Below are 19,276 nucleotides of genomic sequence, written 5' to 3' on the forward strand. Positions count from 1 at the left end.
GATATGTTTTATTTATGCATACAAGAGCAGTGGTGCAGGCCAGAGGTGCAGGAGGTAAGAGGATTCACCAGAAACAGAGTGGGGAGCAGAACAGGCAGACTGACTGAAGTACATGCTGAGGGGAGCAGCGGGTGAGACAGGAGGGGTCTGCTGCACCATAGGTCAGCTGCCTGGCTGGGGATCGAATTTGTATTGTAGTGGTTACCGATGGCTTCATAGTGCTGAGATTTAACTCATTGCACCACCAGGAAGATCCTGGATTGCTAAGATTTTGTTGAGGATACTTGCATCTATGTTCATCAGTGATATTGGTCTGTAGTTTTCTTTTTCTATACTCTTTCTTTGCTTTTCAGGGACCACATTTTGAATGACCCTCCATGTGCCCGTGGCTCATCTTCATAGGCACTGCTTCCTTCCTTTTTAAACCTTATTTATTTACTTGCTTATTTACTTACTTGGCTATTCTGTTAGCACAGTCATTCTCAACTGGAAACAATTTTGATCCCCCAGGGACATTTGGCAATATCATGAGACACTCTTCATTGCCATAACTGTAATACGGAAATCCCCAGGGAAAGGGGAGGTTCCAGGTTCTCTGCCCCACCCAAGGAAGGGGTGAGGCTGAGCAGGGAGGAGAAGCTAGAGAAGACTGGAGGAAAGAAGGAGATACATGCTTCCTGGTGGCACAGGGGTTAAAGTCTCAGTACTATAAAACTATTGCCAGCCCCTGCAACATAAGCTTCATCCCAACTGTCTAACTGTCTTGACTGCTGCTCCTGTCAGCAATTATTTCAGTGGATCTGCCTGTTCTGCTCCCCATTCTTGCCTCTGGTGAATTCTCTCACCCCCCGCACCTCTGGTCTATAACCCAGTTCTTGTATTCATAAATAAATAAAATAAAGATCTTTGTTTAAAAAAAAAAGTGGGGGCGCATGGAGCAGACATGGAAAGAAGCTGCACTTGCATCTGGGCCTTGGGCGAGTACTAGGAACTCAGGGGACGTGGAAAGAGACACTCAAGACAGAGATACGAGTGAGAGACCCTTGGGGAGGCTGACAGTGGTTGCCTTTTTCTTGACTTGGGTTTCTTGACTTCCATACTGGTCTGGCCCTTTCTGTCCACCCCTTTTTAAAAATAATATAATAGTTTATATCATTTTGTGCCTTTTTCCATCTCAGTTATAATCCCCGTGGGCTTCCCATCACCAAATCACCCTGTGCCATCACCATAGTCCAGTACACTTCCCTCCCCCCACCGTTTTTGATCCCATTCCCCACTCCACCCCCATAAAATGTCTCTGGTATATAGTTGTTCATTTTTATTATTATTTTCTTACCTGGTCGACCTTTATACTACTGCTATGAGTGAAACCATGTGGTATTTTTCATTTTCTTACTGGCTTATTTCACTAAATATGATCTTTTCCAGTTCCATTCATGTTGCTGCAAAAGACATGTGGTTTTTTTCTTTTTTTGGTTGCTGAATAATATTCCATTGTGTATATGTACCACATCTTTTTAATCCAGTCATCAACTTTTGGGTATTTGGGTTGTTCCCATGTCTTTCCAATTGTAAATAAAGCAGCAATAAACATAGGTCTGCCTCATTTTTTATGGGTTCTCATGAGAAGGTGAGATAGACTTGTGGTAAGCTTTTGGGTCTTAGTCCCACTTTGAGCCAACCTTCTTTGGCTGGGCATTTACCCACAAGGGGATGGGAAACTTTGGGTGCTTAATTTGGTGACTATATTCTTTCTCTTCCCTCTTATTGCACATTGATTGTATTAAAGTTATTTTTTACTGAAGATCTTACACACCAGAGTATGTTTTGTCTTTATGTGGTGAATGGCAGAATCCATTTTAAGCAAGCAGGGTTGGGGTCCTGAATGTTCCTTCACCTTGCCCTATAACATAACTGGGTAAGGATTTGTGCTGCTGGTGTCTGGTAGAAGTTGGCCAGGGATGATACTAAGCATTCCACAATGCATCAGTGTAACTCCTTACAGAATTATTGAGCTAAAATACCAATTCTACTGAGGTTGACATGTTAATTGCTGTTTTTGTTAGTAGCTCAAAATCCTTCCCAGTGCAATTAGTCAAGTCCATAGCTTATGAAGTGAAAATGGAGCTAAAGAGACTTAAATGTTTTTGAAATATCACCTATAGACATAATACTTGTTGTCAGATCTCTTAGGTCTCATGGCAAAATGGAAGATTTTACTGAAGATAAACCTCTGGGTACAGGGCCCATCTATTTCTTTGATCAGGTAAAATCAGTTCAGTCTCACTAAATTGTAATTTATATGTTCTTTAAATTCACTTTTGACCAATATTTTTCCCTACCTTTCACTCAGAAATATCTCTTTCATTTTAGATGAAACCAAAAAGGAAAAGATGGGAAAAGACAAAGCATGAAGACCACATCCCTCATCCAATATACAGCTTAAGACATAAATATAGGTAAAACATTTAGATAGCCTTCAGCTGCTGGAGTTACTTTAGGCAATTTCAAAGAGTTATAAGGTGCTCAGTATCAACCCTCCCTTATTTCTTTTCCCCAAGAAACCATAGAACTTTGCTTTAGTTAGGTTAATGGTTGATTAAGACAACCTTGATCCCAGTTTCCTTGCTATTCCATAGCAAAACCAGCCCCACTCTTGCCTTGTTGCTATGAAAAGATCTGATCAGACCCCAAGCTGTTCAGATGCCTCTTCTAGAACTGATAAATGCCACCTCCCCACCCTATTGTAAATAACAATAGACATAGGGGTGCAGGCGTCCTTTTGAATTAATGTTTTTGCATCTTTTGGGTAGATACCTAGGAGTGGGATTGCTGGGTCATATGGAAGCTCCATTTTTAGCAGTTTGAGAAACCTCTGAACAGCTTTCCATAGTGGTTGGGCCAGTTTGCATTCCCACCAGCAGTGTAGGAGAGTTCCTTTTTCTCCACATCCTTGACAACATTTATTGTTGCTAGTTTTAAGAACAATTTTCTAAACACTGTTTTTTGGCTACCTGATATATGAGTATGGAATTATTTACTTACTGCTATTGTATACTAAAGTGTTCTTCTCAATATATCTTGTATCAAAATATTATGTAATATTAGAAGTTCTATGCATATATGTTTCATATCTTTTTTATTCCTTCAGTTGGATTTATGGAAGTCAAGTTACTAGGTTAAAGAATATAAAATATCTTTAAGATTCATATTTTTTTATAGTCACACAGAGAATACAAAATCTGAAGTAGCAGAGGACAAAAGAGTATCTACAGTAAACTCGTCTGAGGAGAACTATGAGTTCCACATATCTACCATCTCACAATTCTATAGCATTTCCAAGTTTTCTCCTCATCTTAAATCTGCCAAAGTATGCCTGCAAAAGAGTCTACTTGAAGAATACAAACTTACTGCTTCTGAAATACTGAATGAACTTGCAGAGATATTGCAAAAATATGTTGAATATAATATTACTTTCCCTGTGGGAGTTGTAAATCTTATAAATTACAGTTGGTCTGAGCTTACTGAAGGTGCTTACACTTATAAGAGTAGAAACAAAGTTCCAAGGTTGAAGAAACACAGTACTGTGCATAAAGATCCCAAATCTATGCCTATAGCTGAATTACAGAAGTACCACATCAACAGCTCTTGCAGAGAAGAATGTCATAAGGAAAACAATCTGGTGCAAGCAAAACGTGCATCAGGTAAGTCTGTGGAAAAATATGTAAATATACATTATTAGACAAATAATCCTCTAGGTTTAAAAAAAGGAGTGAAAGCAGCAAATGAGATCTTTACAAAACATTATGTGATATTTAGTTTGTGTTGACAAATTTATTTATTTTATTGTTTAAAAAGATTTTATTTAGGCCCTCCCTGGTGGCACAGCGGGTTAAAGCACAGCATTGAGAAGCTAAAGCCACTTCCGCATGAGTTCGATTCCTGCCTGGCCCGGAAGTGACCACGTTGTGTGGCAGACCTCTCCTGACCCGCCCACTGCTCCCCTCAGCAGTGTGCTTCTTCAATCTGCCTGTTCTGCTCCCCACTCTGTCTCTCGCCATCCCTGAGCCTCTGGCCTGTATCCCAGTTCTGTATGCGCAAATAAATAAATCTTTAAAAAAAAAAAAAGATTTTACTTATGCTTACAGAACTGGGGTACAGGCCAGAGTTGTGGTGGGTAAGAGGATTCACCAGAGACAGAGTGGGGAGCAAAACAGGCAGATCTACTGAAATACACTGCTGAGGGGAGCAGCGGGCGAGACAGGAGAGGTCTACCATGCCATGTAAGTCAGCTCTCTGGCCGGGGATCGAACTCGTGCTACTGTGGCTTCCTACAGCTTCATAATGCCGTGCTTTTACCTGTTGTGCCACCAGGGAGAACCCATGTTTACAAATTTTTGAGATTTACTTTATTTACTTATGCATACATAAGCTAGGGTGTAGTTCAGTGGTGCAGGAGTTGAGAGGATTCACCAGAGTCAGAACAGACAAATTATGAAATACGGTTCTGAGGGGAGCAGCAGGCAAGACAGAAGTGGTCTGCTGTGTCCTGTGGGTCAGCTCCCTGGCCAGGGATCAAACTCATAATGCAGTGGCTGGCAATGCCTTGATAGTGCTGAGACAACCCCTGGGCCACCAGGGAGGCCCTGTGTTGATTTTAAAATAAATTTATAAATGCACATCAAGAGAAAGATACAAAAATATATAATGCTTTACTTAAATAAAATCAAATATTATGCTTCATTCATGTGACATGAAATCTGCCTCAGAGGGTCCTACAATTACTCTTATAGTACCACTATCTAACAGAAATACGATGCCAGACACACTTGTATTATTTTAAATCGAACGTCTTAATTTTAAGATAATTACAAACCCACATGTCGTTATAAAAGATACTACAGTGAAACATTTATGGGAAATTTTGCTAATCCCCTGATGTGAACATTTAAATATTAACAGTTGAATTTTCTGTTGATAATTATCTAGCAAAATGTTCTCATTTGATTCTCCTTCCCCCCTTCTCATCATGTTCCCTCTTCTTTTTCTCTAGTTTTTGTCAAACAAATACCGAATTCCCAGACCTCCCAGAATAGCAGCATACCTGCTGTCATCCACTTTTCACTGAGATCCAAGACCTGTTTAGAAAATGGTAAGACCCCTTCACTCATTCAAATTAGGGTGGACTCTGATGAAGCATCAGAGTGAGAATCATTTCTACTCCTTGAAATTGGAAATTCTCGCCTCACCATTCTCTTATGAGACCTTCAATTAGAACCAGATGTTTAAGTTCATAAATTCTAAGTTAACTTTCCAAAGACATCCCCCTCTGATTCAGCCCTCCCTGATTTCTCCACTCTTGTACACTGGGAGTTTCATCTTCCTGGCTCTGAGAGACAGGCTTGGGCAATAGTGACATGCATGTCCCTGAAAGAGCATCTCAGGAATTTTCTGAGACAAATCACACACTGGACTGAAAACCAGGGCTTGTATGTCAAAGACAAAATTGGTTCTTAAATTGTTTAAATCTTATAAAGGAGACCTCCCAAGGTTGACTATGTTTTTACAAATCGAGGGGATCCTGTCTATCGTGGAATGAGATTGTCAAAGGGACAAGGTGTGAGTTGCTAGGAAAAGGGAAAGTTTTCATTCCACCGAGTGCAAGCAGAAACTAGCTAATACTACCTACTGGTGGGTGATGAATAGGAAGGTAGGCTCACTGCCTTCGGCCTCCTAGATTTGCTTTCTTGACCCTTTCATTATAGACCCAATAACATTAAAACTGTGAAATGAACAATAATGTAAATAGATATGTAAATTTTAAAAAACTGTTGGAAGGTTTTGCTTTTGGAAAATATGCTTATGGGCTAAATATCTCTTCTGTACCTCCCCACTTCCTCACATATACTTCTGAATTTGATGTATTAAGGGACCAAAATTTAGGACTGGAACTATTTCATTCAATACAGATATTGAGGAATTATGCCTTGGGGCACATGATAACGGAGAAATAACCAAAAAAAAAAAAAAAAAAAAAAAGAAATCATTTAAACTCCAGTCAGGCCTTGATTTCTTGTATGCGATATTACAAAAAAAAAAAAAAAAAAAAACCAACCAGAGGAATGAATTAAATTATAAGGTAACTAGAGAATTAAGCATGAAAATATCTGGTAATGGAATTGGCTGGAAATGGAATTGATTGGCAGAGGTGGGGGGGCTTGAGGGGGTTGGAGGGAAGAGTGCAGGCAGTGCTGAGAGGAATAACGGACAAGACTAGACTTTTATGATAGAAAAATGTTAAAGCTGAGAGGCTTTAGAGAGCATCTCCTTCAGTTCTTTTAGAGATGAGAAATCTGAAATCTGGAGTTGTCCTGTACCCAGACTCTGTTTAGTGGGAAAGTCAAGTATGGGATCCAAGAATTTCTGACAAAATGTTCTCTCTGAGAGACAGAATTCTGTCCTTAGGCTGGAGGATGCTGAAGAATCTGATGTGCAGGCCCCCAGAGTATGTAGATGGAATCTTGAAAGGCCACTGATACTACAGATGTCACCATCCTGGTCTAATTGCTTGGGATTATAACTATGATCTGTTTTAGTGCTAATCTCCTTCAGGAGAGTTTTTTTTCCTTTCTTTTTTAATTGAAAAACTATTGGTTTACAACATAGTACATGACCTAGGAGAATAGGTTAGAATTCCTCAGATGCATAGTCCTTCAATAGAGGCCACTGGGCACCCTACCCAGCCATCTGGTAGCCTCAATTCTGTAGTCATGTTTGTAGGGTTTGTTTTGTGAGTTCCTAACTTTTCTTTCTCTATATCCCACAGATCCCACATATGAGTAAAATCATCTGGTATTTGTCATTTTCCTTCTAACTTATTTCATTCAGCATAATCCTCAAAGAGAGGTAATTTTTAAGCTGATAATTAGTTATACTTTGATATGAATAGATTTTGCTTCCATTTTCAACTATGCTTTTGCAGGCCTGACTGGACAAGATTTACCAGTGAGTATTGATTTGGTATAAGTTTTTAACTATCTCTTTTCTGTTAATACTTCTTTTTTTTTTTTTTTTTTTAGGTTGGATCTTTCAACATACCTACTCATCATCAGAAATTATGAAATGGAAGACAGCCCTCGATGTTGCAGTGAAGAGACTACAGCTGGCCATAATTCAAAGGTAGGGAGCCCTTTGCATTCTTGTACTTTTTTTTTTTTTAAAGATTTATTTATTTGTGCATACAGAACTGAGGAACAAGCCAGAGGTGCAGTGAGAGGCTTCACTAGAGACAGAACAGGGAGCAGAACAGACAGATCCTGGAAGTACACTGCTGAGGGGAGCAGTGGAGGGGTCAGGAGAGGTCTGCCACGCCATGTGGATCACCTCCCGGGTCAGGCATCGAACTCACACTGAAGAGGCTGCTGCTCGCTTGCCTTGCTGCATCCTATCCTGTTGTGCCATCAAGAGGGCCTACAGTCATGTACTTTTATGAGGGAATGATATGGTAAGTAAGCAAGAAGCCAAGTAGAGCCTATGGTATTTTGAACAAGTTACCCTGTCATTTGCCTATGATATATGTAATATGAAAAATGCATGTAGTGTGTATTTTCAAATGCTGTTAAATTCTTCAGAAATGATTTTGAATGATATCTTTGAATTCCTTTGCATGGATATAACTCAGTTTTTTAATCTTCCTCCTATTATTAAGCATTTACTTTTGCTCAGTCCTATAAACACTTCACATTTCTTTGATCCCTTCCTAAAGCTAAGTTCCTGGAAGTGGAACTTCAACAGTATAAACATTTTATTTTTAAAAGATTTATTTATTTGTGCATACAGAACTGGGGTACAGGCCAGAAGCTCAGGGGAGGCGAGAGGCTTCACCAGAGACAGAGTGGGGAGCAGAACAGGCAGATCGACGAAGTAGACTGCTGAGGGGAGCAGAGGGCGGGTCAGGGGAGGTCTGCCACGCCATGTGGTCACCTCCGGGGCAGGCGGGAATCGAACTCATGCGGAAGTGGCCTAAGCTTCTTTGTGCTGTGCTTTAACCCGCTGCGCCACCAGGAAGGGCCCAGTATAAACATTTTTAAAGGTGACAAAGTTACTGCCAAACTGCTTTCCAATAAAACGTTCCAGCTTCACATTAATGTGAGGGGAACCTTCTCAGCCACATGGCATTGAATATAGTTATTAAGGGTACTCATGTTTGCTAAATTGATGGACAAAAAATATTCTTTTTTTCAAAAAAGATTTATTTATTAATGCACACAGAACTGGGGTGTAGGCCAGAGATACAGAGAGAAGGGGTGTGAGGATTCACCAGAGACAGAGTGGGGTGCAGGACAGGCAGATTGTCTGAAATAAACTGCTGAGGGGAGCAGCAGGGTAGACAGGAGAGGTCTGCCGCGCCATGGGTTCTCCTCCCTGGTCAGGGATCAAACTCATGAAATGACTGTGGCCACCTTCATAGTGCTGTGCTTTAACCCATTGTGCCATTAGAGAGGGTCCCAAAAAATATTTTTAACCATGTGAGTCTTTGCTTACTAGATTTACCTTTTAAGTATTTACTCACATTAAAAGAAAATATATCTGTGAGCTGGGTTTTCCTAATATGTGCATTTTTTAATTCTTAATGGATATTACTGTTTTTTCTTATCTGTTCACTTAATCTGTTAAGGGTATTAATTTTTTTATTTGTAGCAATTTTTATTTCTCTAGTTCATTGTTTGCTTTTTTAACTTTATGATTAAGATATAGGTGTCTTAACATTTATTATCATACAATAATTCAATGTTTTCAGATTTTCCCTAGTGTTTTTATAACTGGAAAGACTTTACTCATTCAGAATTTAGATAGACCTACCCTATTTTTATTTGTTTTCTTTTCTACATTTCGCTGGAATTTCACTGTGTATTGATGGGAGATGGTGACCTCGCTTTATTCTCCCATGTCAGTAATAATCATAGCAACTATTTATTGAGTATTATTAATGATAGCTAAGTTTGAGTACTTGTTTATGTGAAGCACTACATGAAGCAATTGACATGCTTACATGAGTAAGATGCTGCTGTTATGTTAAGGTCAGAGAGCTGGTAAGTCGGTGAGCTTAGGTGTGTCTCACCAAAGCCTGTGCATTTATTTAACCACAATATTCTCTCTCTGAAGTCATTTATTGAATACATTCTCTGTTATCCCCTGATTTGAATTCTTAAACTGATCATATCTTTAGTTTTCAGCTATTTTAATTATTCATACTATATAATATGAGAGAGGCAAAGTATTGTGTTAAGAAAGAGACTTTGAAACTCAATTAATTGAACTGAAATCCCAGCTCCATCCATTCATGTGACTTTGGGAAAGTCACTTACTACCCCTTTGCCTCATTTTCCTTTCCTGTTAAATGGGGATAATTATAGTAGCTACATTTTAGCATTGTTGTAAAGATCCTCCTAGCACAAATAGGATGAATGTTAGTTATTACATTTTTATATCTGATATTAACTATCTGGTAGAGCAGATCTTCTTTGGGTACTCTTTCTACATCAAAGCATTGGTCAGTTTCTCCAATTTGTTCTTTCGGCAGAATTTAGAATTCATTTCTTACTTAAAAAAAAAAGAATTTTATTTATTTATGCATAGGCCATAACTGGGGTATAGGCCAGAGGTGTAGGGGCAGTGAGAGGATTCACCAGAGGCAGAGTGGGGAGCAGAACAGGCAGTGATGAAGTACACTGCTGAGGGGAGGAGCCAGAGAGACAGGAGAAGTCTGCTGAGCTATGTGGGTCACCCCCCTAGCTGGAGATTGAACTTTATTCTGCAGTGGCTGTGGCAGGCTTTGTCATGCCGCGCTTTAACCTACTGCACCACCAGGAAGGGCCCTAGAATTCTTTTCTTAAGTTTAAACAGTCCTCAAAATGATATGGAATAGGCACCATATTTTAATGAAAAGAAAGCCAAACTTGTGGGAGCATGTTTGAGAACTCTGTCTATTCTCTTTCAACCTAACATGGCTCTAAGAAATAAATTTACCTCATTGTAAAAAAATACTTTTTTAAAATGTCAAAATTAATAGATAGATAAATAAATATATTTTTGAAAAAGAATAAGGAAGAAGTGAAGTGGCTGTTGGATAAATACCCAATAATTGTCTGTTACGTATTTTAGCCCAGGATGCTATTTTAAGTCACTGTTCTCCTAGTATTAAATTAATACAGTACATTGCCTTCCATTCTGACATAGGTTGTCTGTGATAAAAAATAGAGAATTAAAAAATAAAATTAAGAATAATTAAAAATATTGAACAAACAGGCTCTTAAATTTGAGTCATACACACAGGTGCATTAGTCAACAGGTGGAGGGTCTTGTTTAAGTCTCTGAGCCTCTGTTTTGACAGCCTCTTAGGGATAGTAACATGTTTTCTGTTTACTGCAGTTAATTGTTGTGATATAAAGTACATAATATGCTTTGTAGATACTAAAACATGAAGCAAGTAAAAATAACTTTAAATAATAGTCCAATACCATCAAATATGATTTCTAGAAACAAGTAGGTTTAGAACCAAGACAAAATGTCTTGGCAGAGTAGATAGAGGAGGAAAATTTAGCCAGCACACAGCAACAGGGATGAGTAAGATGCTACTATACATGATCTGTAGTAATAAACTATGTCAAGAGAGTGCTCTCTCTCTCTCTCTCTCTTTTTTTAAGATTTATTTATTTATTCATATAGAATTGGGGTACAGGCCAGAGATGCGGAGGGTGAGAGGCTTCACCATAGACAGAGTGGGGAGCAGAACAGGCAGATCAACGAAGTACACTGCTGAGGGGAGCAGCGGGCGGGTCAGGAGAGGTCTGCCGCGCCATGTGGTCACCTCCGGGGCAGGCTGGAATCGAACTCATGTAGAATTGGCTTTAGCTTCTTAGTGCTGTGCTTTAACCCGCTGCGCCACCAGGGAGGGCCTCTCTCTCTCTTTTTTTTAAGATTTATTTATTTATTCATATAGAATTGGGGTACAGGCCAGAGATGCGGAGGGTGAGAGGCTTCACCATAGACAGAGTGGGGAGCAGAACAGGCAGATCAACGAAGTACACTGCTGAGGGGAGCAGCGGGCGGGTCAGGAGAGGTCCGCCGCCCTCCAGGGCAGGTGGGGATCGAAGTCATGCGTAAGTGGCTTTAGCTTCTTAGTGCGCCACCAGGGAGGGCCCTCTCTCTCTCTCTTTTTTTTTTAACAATGAGAATTGCTAACCTTGGTAGAATTCATTCTCAAGTGATCTATCATAATACCCTGCATCCAAACAACAAGTCATTTTACCTTATGTGCATTATAAAACATTTTCTAAAGAAAAGTAGCCAAATCTTAACATCCTCTGGTCACTGGAGTTAGAGATAGCATGGCGTTGAAATGTATGTTTACTGGATAAAATGAAATTTTAGGAAAATCAGCACTCTCAGTTTTTTTTTACCCAAACACAGTTCAACCACATTTTTTTTTTAACACAGAACATTTACAAGTTTTAATATCATGTCACATCTAAGGAAATGAAGGAGAGTGAAAAAGCTTCTCTAATCTGAACAGTAGGCCTAGACTCTGGATTTATCCCAGGAAGTCAGATCTAACAACTATAATGAAACCTCCCATCCCAGAGCACCCCGAGACACTCTTTTGCAGAAGAGAACATTCTCTAGAAAGTGTCTGTCAACCTGGCCTTTTTTTGTCTGGGCCTGCATCTCTGACTTGTAGCTAGTGAAATAAGTTCTGGCATCCTAGGCTTGCTTTCAACCCTGACTCTGAGTTGGGTGATTTAGGGTAAAAGGGTCTATCTAGGTTGTGTGAATCGTTTAGAGCCCAAGCTTTGGTATCTACATGCCCCTCCTGCTCCCACTTGTCCACATTGGCATTTGGAGCAATTATTCTACTTCTCAAGGCTTTACTTTCCTCCTATAAAATGGGGGTCCTACTAGAATCTACCTCACACAGTTGTTGATAGCATTCAGTGGAATAATGCTGCTAAACAATGGCAGAATCTAAAGAATATAGTAATAATAGATTATAACTATTAATTAGCAACTTTTCTCCCCCTTTCTATACTTTGGGTCCTTCATCTGTAAAATAGGATTAAATATGCTCTGAGCATTGCTCAGTGAGTGCCCCTACCACATTAAATTTAGTTTAGTATTAGATAAACTAGGCCAATTTGACTTGAGGTGATTTGAGATACAGTTCTCTTTAGATCACAGCTTCTGTCTTAGAGTGATCCAGTTACCAGAGGGCTGAGACAAGTGGGTAACTTCGAAATTAGAAGATTGTTTTTAAGTCTGACTATGTTCAACCATCTGAAACTTATGAGAAAACATCTTATCAGAGTATTAGGGTTCCTCTATTAAACTAATCAACTCTGTGATAATTACCACCTACTGGAAAAGCCAGAGGTCAACATCTGGCCCTTAGGCAAGAGCAGAGAGCAAGACACTACCATTGTCTACAGAGAAGAGGCAGTCTCTGGAGGCACAGGATGGGAAGAGGTCTTTACATAATGACAAAAGACTCTTTGTCTAGGGGCCTGTTAAGGGGCTGGAAAAGAAGCATTGCTTTTGAAAAGGTTGTAGGGAGCTCTCCAGAATTACAGCTGCCTACTGATTATTTGAGTGATGTGGCACTTGTATAATAGAAAAGGTTTTGCATTGGAGCTTTTAAATATTTTTTGGTCTTACTGGTAAAGAGGGAGAGGGCGGCTTTTTTCCCCAAATGATTACAGATATTTACACTTTGGTGGTGTACTTACCTTCCTTTTAAAAATAATCCAAAAGGTCCATTTGTGTAAAGTCACAGAAAAATAGAAGCATGGCTAAGCATTGAATACAAGGGAGACGGTGTGGGCTCAGAGAGTGGTAATTACTTGGGTTCCCATTTGGCTTTATAAATGTGCTGTGAAGCCAACACTGGCAGCCTTTAGTACTTTTAAATGGAGTGGTGCACATGTGCTCTGGGGTGGGGAAGAATAACAATCTTTAAGAGTTTTGCTTTTGTCACACAGTTCAAAAACACTACCCACTCACCCAATTTTTGACAGTGGGATACATTTTCATGAGAATATGAGAAAGCAAGGGAGGAATAGCAAGAAGGGGGACAAAGAAAAGAAACACAAAGAAAGAAAGCAGTTATTTTAACCAAGTATTTTATTTTTCCAGTTACCAAGGGGTAGATTTGGCCCTCGTTTATCCTCCTGGCTCTGGCTCCTTCTCCCCAGAACATTCACTGAGAAGCCTTGCTCCTCTTCACAAGCCAGTGACCCTTGACATTGCTAGGGACTCCCATCCCCAGGACCCCCCCACACTCTAATGATTGAGGGGCTATTATACTTCTTCTTTTATTAATCTGTTCTATTCTTTCCAATTACTTAGGTTTAATCTTTAATTTTTTTTCCTTTCAGTATAGCTCTTCGCACACCCAAAAATCCCACCCCCAGCCAATAAATGCACTGTTTCATTTAATGCTTTCAACTGCTCTATGAGTATTTCAAGTAGGCGCCCCATTTTACATGAGGTTGTACATACATATTGCAAATATTCCAAGATCCCCTTTTGAGATTGGCCAACTTGGTATTAGGAATTTTTAAGTTCACCTTAACATTGAGATCCCTGTTTGAATCTGTTCTGAATCTGAAGGGACTTGTTAAGGGATTCTTAGATATTCTTTCACACTGCTGAGATTTTTTCGAGTCCCACTCTGACTCTTCCCACTCTGAGAAGGTGGTTATCATTCACCCTCATCAAAGTCCTCATCAATTATTGGTTATGGATCTGCCCAATTTCATTCCCACATTCTGTCTTAACAGCTGAGAAGCCCAGCGCCCCCTTGAACTGGGACCATGGAGTAGGCAAGCCAAGACATCAGTCCATAAACAGGCACCGTTTGTCTCCAAAGAGCAAAGATTATCTCTTTTAGTATATGATGTGCCACCAACAGTTACTACTTGGCATGCCTGGGTGCATGTATGTGCACACATGTATGTGCACATGTATGTGTCTACATGTGAGGTGTGTGTATATGTTGGGAGTGGGAAACTGAGCAAGAACTAGGAAGATCTGCTTCATGACTATCTCTCAGAGATCTCTAGAGGGTCTGTATTTTATATCATAGACACAGCTCCTGTAATACCCAAGGCTGAGAATACAGGGAGATGGTGAGAAAGTAGAGAATTTATAGTTGCTGTCTATGGCATTGAATCTGATTCTACCAGATAGCTGCAAAAATTCAGGCAGTATCTGAATTTTAGGATGGGGGGGCAGTAAATAACATCTTACTCATAAGAGTGTATGTGTTTTGCCTTTGAGAATCACCTAGTGAATATTTTTGAATGATTAAATGAATGTGCTAAGAGACTCCCTTAATGTCAAGATGTCTTAAGTCTAGAAGCTAGTTTGATACTCACCTGTCCTTTCCTCTTGACATTTTATTATTGGTGAAAATGTTTATATATGTTCCCTACTAAGTTATAATAAAACACCTAGTATTTATAGAGGGCATGCTAAGCACTGGCGCCTATGCCCAGAGGTCTGTGTGCATGAATTAACTAGTGATTTCCTACATTTTGGTGAGGTATTGTTATCCCATTTTACAGATGAAGAAATGAAGGCTCAGAGGAACTTGGTACTTTGCTTACTTTCTACAGTCCCAGATGGCAGCACCAGAGTTCATCTCAGATCTTCTCCAAAGCCTGTGCTGTGTTGTGCTGCTCCTGCAGGAACAAGAGCTATTACTAGTCTTGCTTTTGCTGCAGCCTCTGGTACAGTGCTTCATACAGTAGCTGCTCAATAACTTTTAAAATGGTAGGCATTCAATAATACCTAAGGATTTTAAAATCCAACTCTCAGAGTCTAAAGGCAACTTAGTAGATCAGTAAAGAGGTGATCAGAAAGGCCTGAACAGCTCTTAGCTCTGATAAGTCAAAAAACTAGCTAACTCTGAATTCTTTTCTTTTGAACAGAAAAAAGGAAGAAGCTAAGCTGAAAAAAGAGGGATTCAACAAGCCACTCATCCTGCACCACTATAATGATTTTGAAAACACAATGAAGGTGGGCAGTAGTCCTCCAGCTTCTCCCAGTTTCTGGCTGGAGCTGCTGAAGGGGAAGCCACAGATACCAACAATCAAAGAGGTTGACCCAGCAATGAAAAAGTTCCATTACTCCCTGGTAGATGGTTCGTCTCTGACCTAGTATCCTTGTGAAATTCCAGGGAAACAAAGATGGCAGGGGCCAGGCGTGATGGAAGGGCTGACAGATAGGGCACACGACAGGTGGAGAATGTGGAGTCCTCTCCACACGCTTAGCAGAAAATCCCAGAAGTGTTGGCAAAGGAGGTTTGATGCTTTGTATGTAGTCATTCCCTTTCTTCAAGGGTCCACATTCCCTCATATTGGGGCAGGAGAAGTCTGCCTGAGAAGGAGCTTGGGGAAAATCCTCTACAGGTACTTACTTCTGTTTAAGGGGATTTCTCATGATAGCTGATGTTTTTGATAAGCACCTATGGTCTCATTTGGTTCTGAGAAAATAAGTTATTTTTGATTCATTTTCCTGATGAGTAGAGAGAACCACGTGGGGGTCTAGTCTCTAGAGAATCTAGCAGAGAAGAGACACTTTTTTTAAGTTCCTATAAAACCAAAGAAGAACACTATGTGTCCAGCATAGATTGTAGAGGTTGGTACAGCTAGCCTTTGTAATATTGCTCACATTTTCATATTTAACCCTCCATACTCCTTTGCCCATCTGTCCATCATCATTGGCAAGGAGTCCCATCCTCCTCCTGTTTGCTGGGATGACCTCATCTGGCAGCACTGGCTAGCAACGGGCAACTCTGGTTTCCAGCCACTCTACCATTAACAGGACCAGTCTGACAGGACTTCCCTGTTCTTATTCACAAGAAAGGTTTCAGAGAATTTGGGGGCTAAAGTGAGTGTGCAGTAAACATAGGGGAAAGCTGTGTAACCAGGAAACCCCTTTGCTGACTTCACGCAATCATTACTGAGCTTGGTGACTATGGAAGCCGCTGCACTTCCATTGGCCTATCTGTAATGGTTGGTTTAAAAAATTTAATATGCTAAGAGTTAAATCATTTTATAGAAGAATTATTACTAGCAATATTGTTGTTGTTTGAATGCATATCAGTTCCTTAGCGTGGGTTTTATCTATCCTTCTGGCCGTCTAGCTGTCTGCCAGAGTTCTTCTGCCCTTCCTTGGGGTGGCATGTACACCAACATACTCAGTGACTCTGACAAGCAAGTTATCCTTGGAACCTTTACACCTTTTGGATGTGGTAGCATTTCTTTTCCTAAAAGGCAAGTGAGATTTCATACTAATTAGAACGTGTGAGTAAGCTAAGAACAAGGAATGGGCTAAAGTCCAACAAGGGGAGACATAGTGAGCAATCCTTAAAGTGGTCAACCTAATTGAAAAAGCAGGGGAGGGAAATAAAATAAATGCATGTGCTTAAAACCGTTCCGTGTGCAGACTTGCAAATTAGAGCAGTCTAAAGATCGGGACCCTAGAAGCAGTAGGGCTGTCGGCGAGCTGATGCTCTGGCTCTCAGAACAGAAGGATCTATACAAAGGCCACGTCCCATGAACACACAGGTTGCAAACTGACATAGGAAGACTGGTATTTAGAGAGTAAGGTCTCAGCTGAGCCTCCCTGCCACTTAAGAGCCAGGTAACACTGGCAGGACCCCTGCTCAATACCCCATGAAAAGCCTCTTCAAAATGTGTACAAAGCTCCTAGGACCATGATCTCCATGGGCTCTTACATCCATCCTGCCTTCTTTCATTGCATTTTCCATGTTTCTTATATCTTACATCTATGGTGTATTTTGTCTCTTTGATTTGAGTCCTTTGGGGGAATTTCTCCTCTCCTTGATGTTCATATATGAAAACTACTCAGCTGAGACCTCTATGAGGATGACCAAAACCCTTGGTGATTTGAGTCATGGAGAGTTTATAGCACAGTAATAAAACAATAAAGCACACGATGTACTAACTTGTTCTCAAAAGTGCTTCATCCATCCTACATGTTGCCCAACATTTCAGTTTTCCTTTCCAGTGTCAGTTTCCCTCCCCTCCTCCTTTTCCTTTCTGACTTAGGAAATTCTATTCTTTCATTCCCCATTCCCCAGTGTCTCTGTTTTTTCACAGAGGAGAAATTCAGCTCTGTATAGCTAGATACCCGAGTCAGAAAACTTTTACTTGTCCGACACTTAGCTCACTACCTGGATGAGCCATCCGGGGGGTAGGAGGTCAAGGACGAGGATTGGATTATTCTTCTGCCCCAGCCACCTCATTGCCATGTCATGTCTTGTTTATTCATTCACTTACATGTTTCTTCTTCCCTTCCTTTTACACTAAGTCCTCCCTTCCTCAACAGGAGTATCTGTTGTGCCTCTATAACATATCGGTCACTCAAAATAGCGAATAATACAAAGTATGGTTCCCATTTGTCAAGAGATATGTTACAGGGAACCCGAAAGGAAATATTGAAAAAGGGAAATAAATGCAGAAAGTTGAAACAAAAAGGCATTTATAGAAAATATTTATACTCATTGATTCAACAAATAATTGTGGTGGGCCTTCCACTGTATAAACTCAGGGGAGAACGAGACAAAGTCCCTGCCATCCTGAGAACCTTAACTGACTACATCTGCAAAGACCCTCTTTCCTAGTCAAGTCACATGAATTTTGGGGGGAGCTTTTGCATCTTTATGATTCTTCCCTTCCTTATTTTCCATGTGGTCAGTTTCAACTTAAAGTACCCAACGCATCTTAATAATAACACATTAAATAAAGAAGCATGAAATGTAGGTTTAGAAAAACATTTTCTGAACCTCAGTGCTTTGTGAAGAGATTGACATTGCTATTTTTCGGGCTGTCGGCTTGTAAACCAAGGCTTCTCACAGCATATCCCCCCTCCAGATTCGTGGCGTTTGAGGGTTTTTTTTTTTTTTTTAAATAGTCCATATCACATACTTGACCATCCCTTCCCTGTATTTTTGACTTTTCTTGATTTCAAAATAATGGGAGTTGAAAGTCAGGGCATTCAGAGAGCAAGAGGACATCCCCTACCCTTTTAAAAACTAGGTCTTAAATAGACTTTTGTGTGTTTTTACTACATTCAGCATTTGGTATGTGCTGACCATGTTTCTACTGAACCCCCTTCTCACTGTTTCCCTCCCGGGCTCCTTTTGTGAGCCCTATCACCTGTTGAAATGTGTCAGCAGCTTGCCAGCAAAGAGAGTAAGGTCAGCAAAAAGCTACAAGAAATAAAAGACTAACGCTTGCATCTCAAGAAGCAAAGAGCGTGAGATTAATGGGGCAGCAGAGTGCCTGGTGGGGGCATGTGGGCACCTGCCCTCTCCATGTGGAGCAGCCTTTCCCAACTTTGATGTTGAGATGAAAAGAAGATGACAGAGCCTGGAAGCATTTGAAAGGTTGAGAAAGCACATACTTTTGAAAGTGTTTTCCTCTCCCAACCCAACAGTTTCGAAAGAAAGGTTAGGAAACACTGTATAGTTTTATGGCCTTTTAATTGAACATCTTATTCTGTGACAGGACAATGTGGAAAATAATTGCTTTCCTGAAGAACAAATATATTGCTACTTGATTTTCCAGGGGTTGTTAGTTTCTTTGGAGACTGTTTCTGGCAAACTTGATTAAAACATCTCTCCTTTACTGGTTACTAAGATGTATCCCTTTAGCTAGAGAGATCACTTCTTTCATGTTATTTCATTTTCCTAGGAACCTTATTATTAGGTAGGCTTCTCAGCTGAGGCAAACTGAGCTTCAGAGAAGATGGATCACTTTTCCATGGTAGAGAAAAACACTGAAGTCAGTTTTTAGACTGACTTCCGATGCTTCCCACCCTTTTCCACCTTGAACATGCTGGGAGAGGTCTAGAGCTGAGTACATACTACATGAGTACTAACAATTACAGGAGTAGTAATAATGATAATGTAGGAGTGATGATAGATTGATGGTTATATAGATACATATATTTAATAAAAATAATTTCACATGACAAAATGTATTGGAAGAAATTTCATCATCTTACAAGTGAAATTACAATTGCATTTCATGGAAATTTAAAATTTCCCTTCCTTTCAGCCTCTTTTCTGCAAATGTAACTGAAGCAAAAATATTTTATATGTTCTTCAAGAGACAGTGGCATATACATCCACATACATATTTGCTTTCTTTTATTTCTCTTCTCTTGTCTTATGACAAATGTTTTAAAT

At 40.0% G+C, this 19,276-nt stretch overlaps 1 protein-coding gene across 2 annotated transcripts; it reads left to right on the plus strand.

Moving 5' to 3' along the window:
• The first annotated feature begins 2,194 nt into the window (after window positions 1–2,194).
• LOC105854762 lies at window positions 2,195–16,810 on the plus strand. Of its 2 annotated transcripts, none has more exons than XM_012735238.1 (7): window positions 2,195–2,266; window positions 2,374–2,459; window positions 3,223–3,704; window positions 5,054–5,152; window positions 7,080–7,179; window positions 14,988–15,215; window positions 16,185–16,810. In XM_012735238.1, exons 1-7 carry the CDS (start codon window positions 2,207–2,209, stop codon window positions 16,357–16,359), a joined length of 1,230 nt encoding a protein of 409 aa, XP_012590692.1. In that variant the 5' UTR covers window positions 2,195–2,206; the 3' UTR covers window positions 16,360–16,810. The 2 variants fall into 2 exon arrangements, with proteins under 2 accessions (XP_012590692.1, XP_012590693.1); XM_012735239.1 differs by having other exon boundaries at window positions 16,205–16,328.
• Window positions 16,811–19,276: the final 2,466 nt, after the last annotated feature.

The sequence above is a fragment of the Condylura cristata genome, unplaced genomic scaffold, assembly GCF_000260355.1.
Source record: "Condylura cristata isolate star-nosed mole 26May11 unplaced genomic scaffold, ConCri1.0 scaffold00004, whole genome shotgun sequence".
In the NCBI taxonomy this organism is placed as follows: Eukaryota; Metazoa; Chordata; class Mammalia; order Eulipotyphla; family Talpidae; genus Condylura; species Condylura cristata.

Bases quoted from the DNA above. Each gene is read 5' to 3' on its own strand.
- LOC105854762 (XM_012735238.1), top strand. From the start codon at position 2,207: ATGGAAGATTTTACTGAAGATAAACCTCTGGGTACAGGGCCCATCTAT. The intron at 3,705-5,053 runs GTAAGTCTGTGG...CTTTTTCTCTAG, and splicing joins GCAAGCAAAACGTGCATCAG to TTTTTGTCAAACAAATACCG. The intron at 15,216-16,184 runs GTATCCTTGTGA...CGTGGGTTTTAT, and splicing joins GATGGTTCGTCTCTGACCTA to CTATCCTTCTGGCCGTCTAG.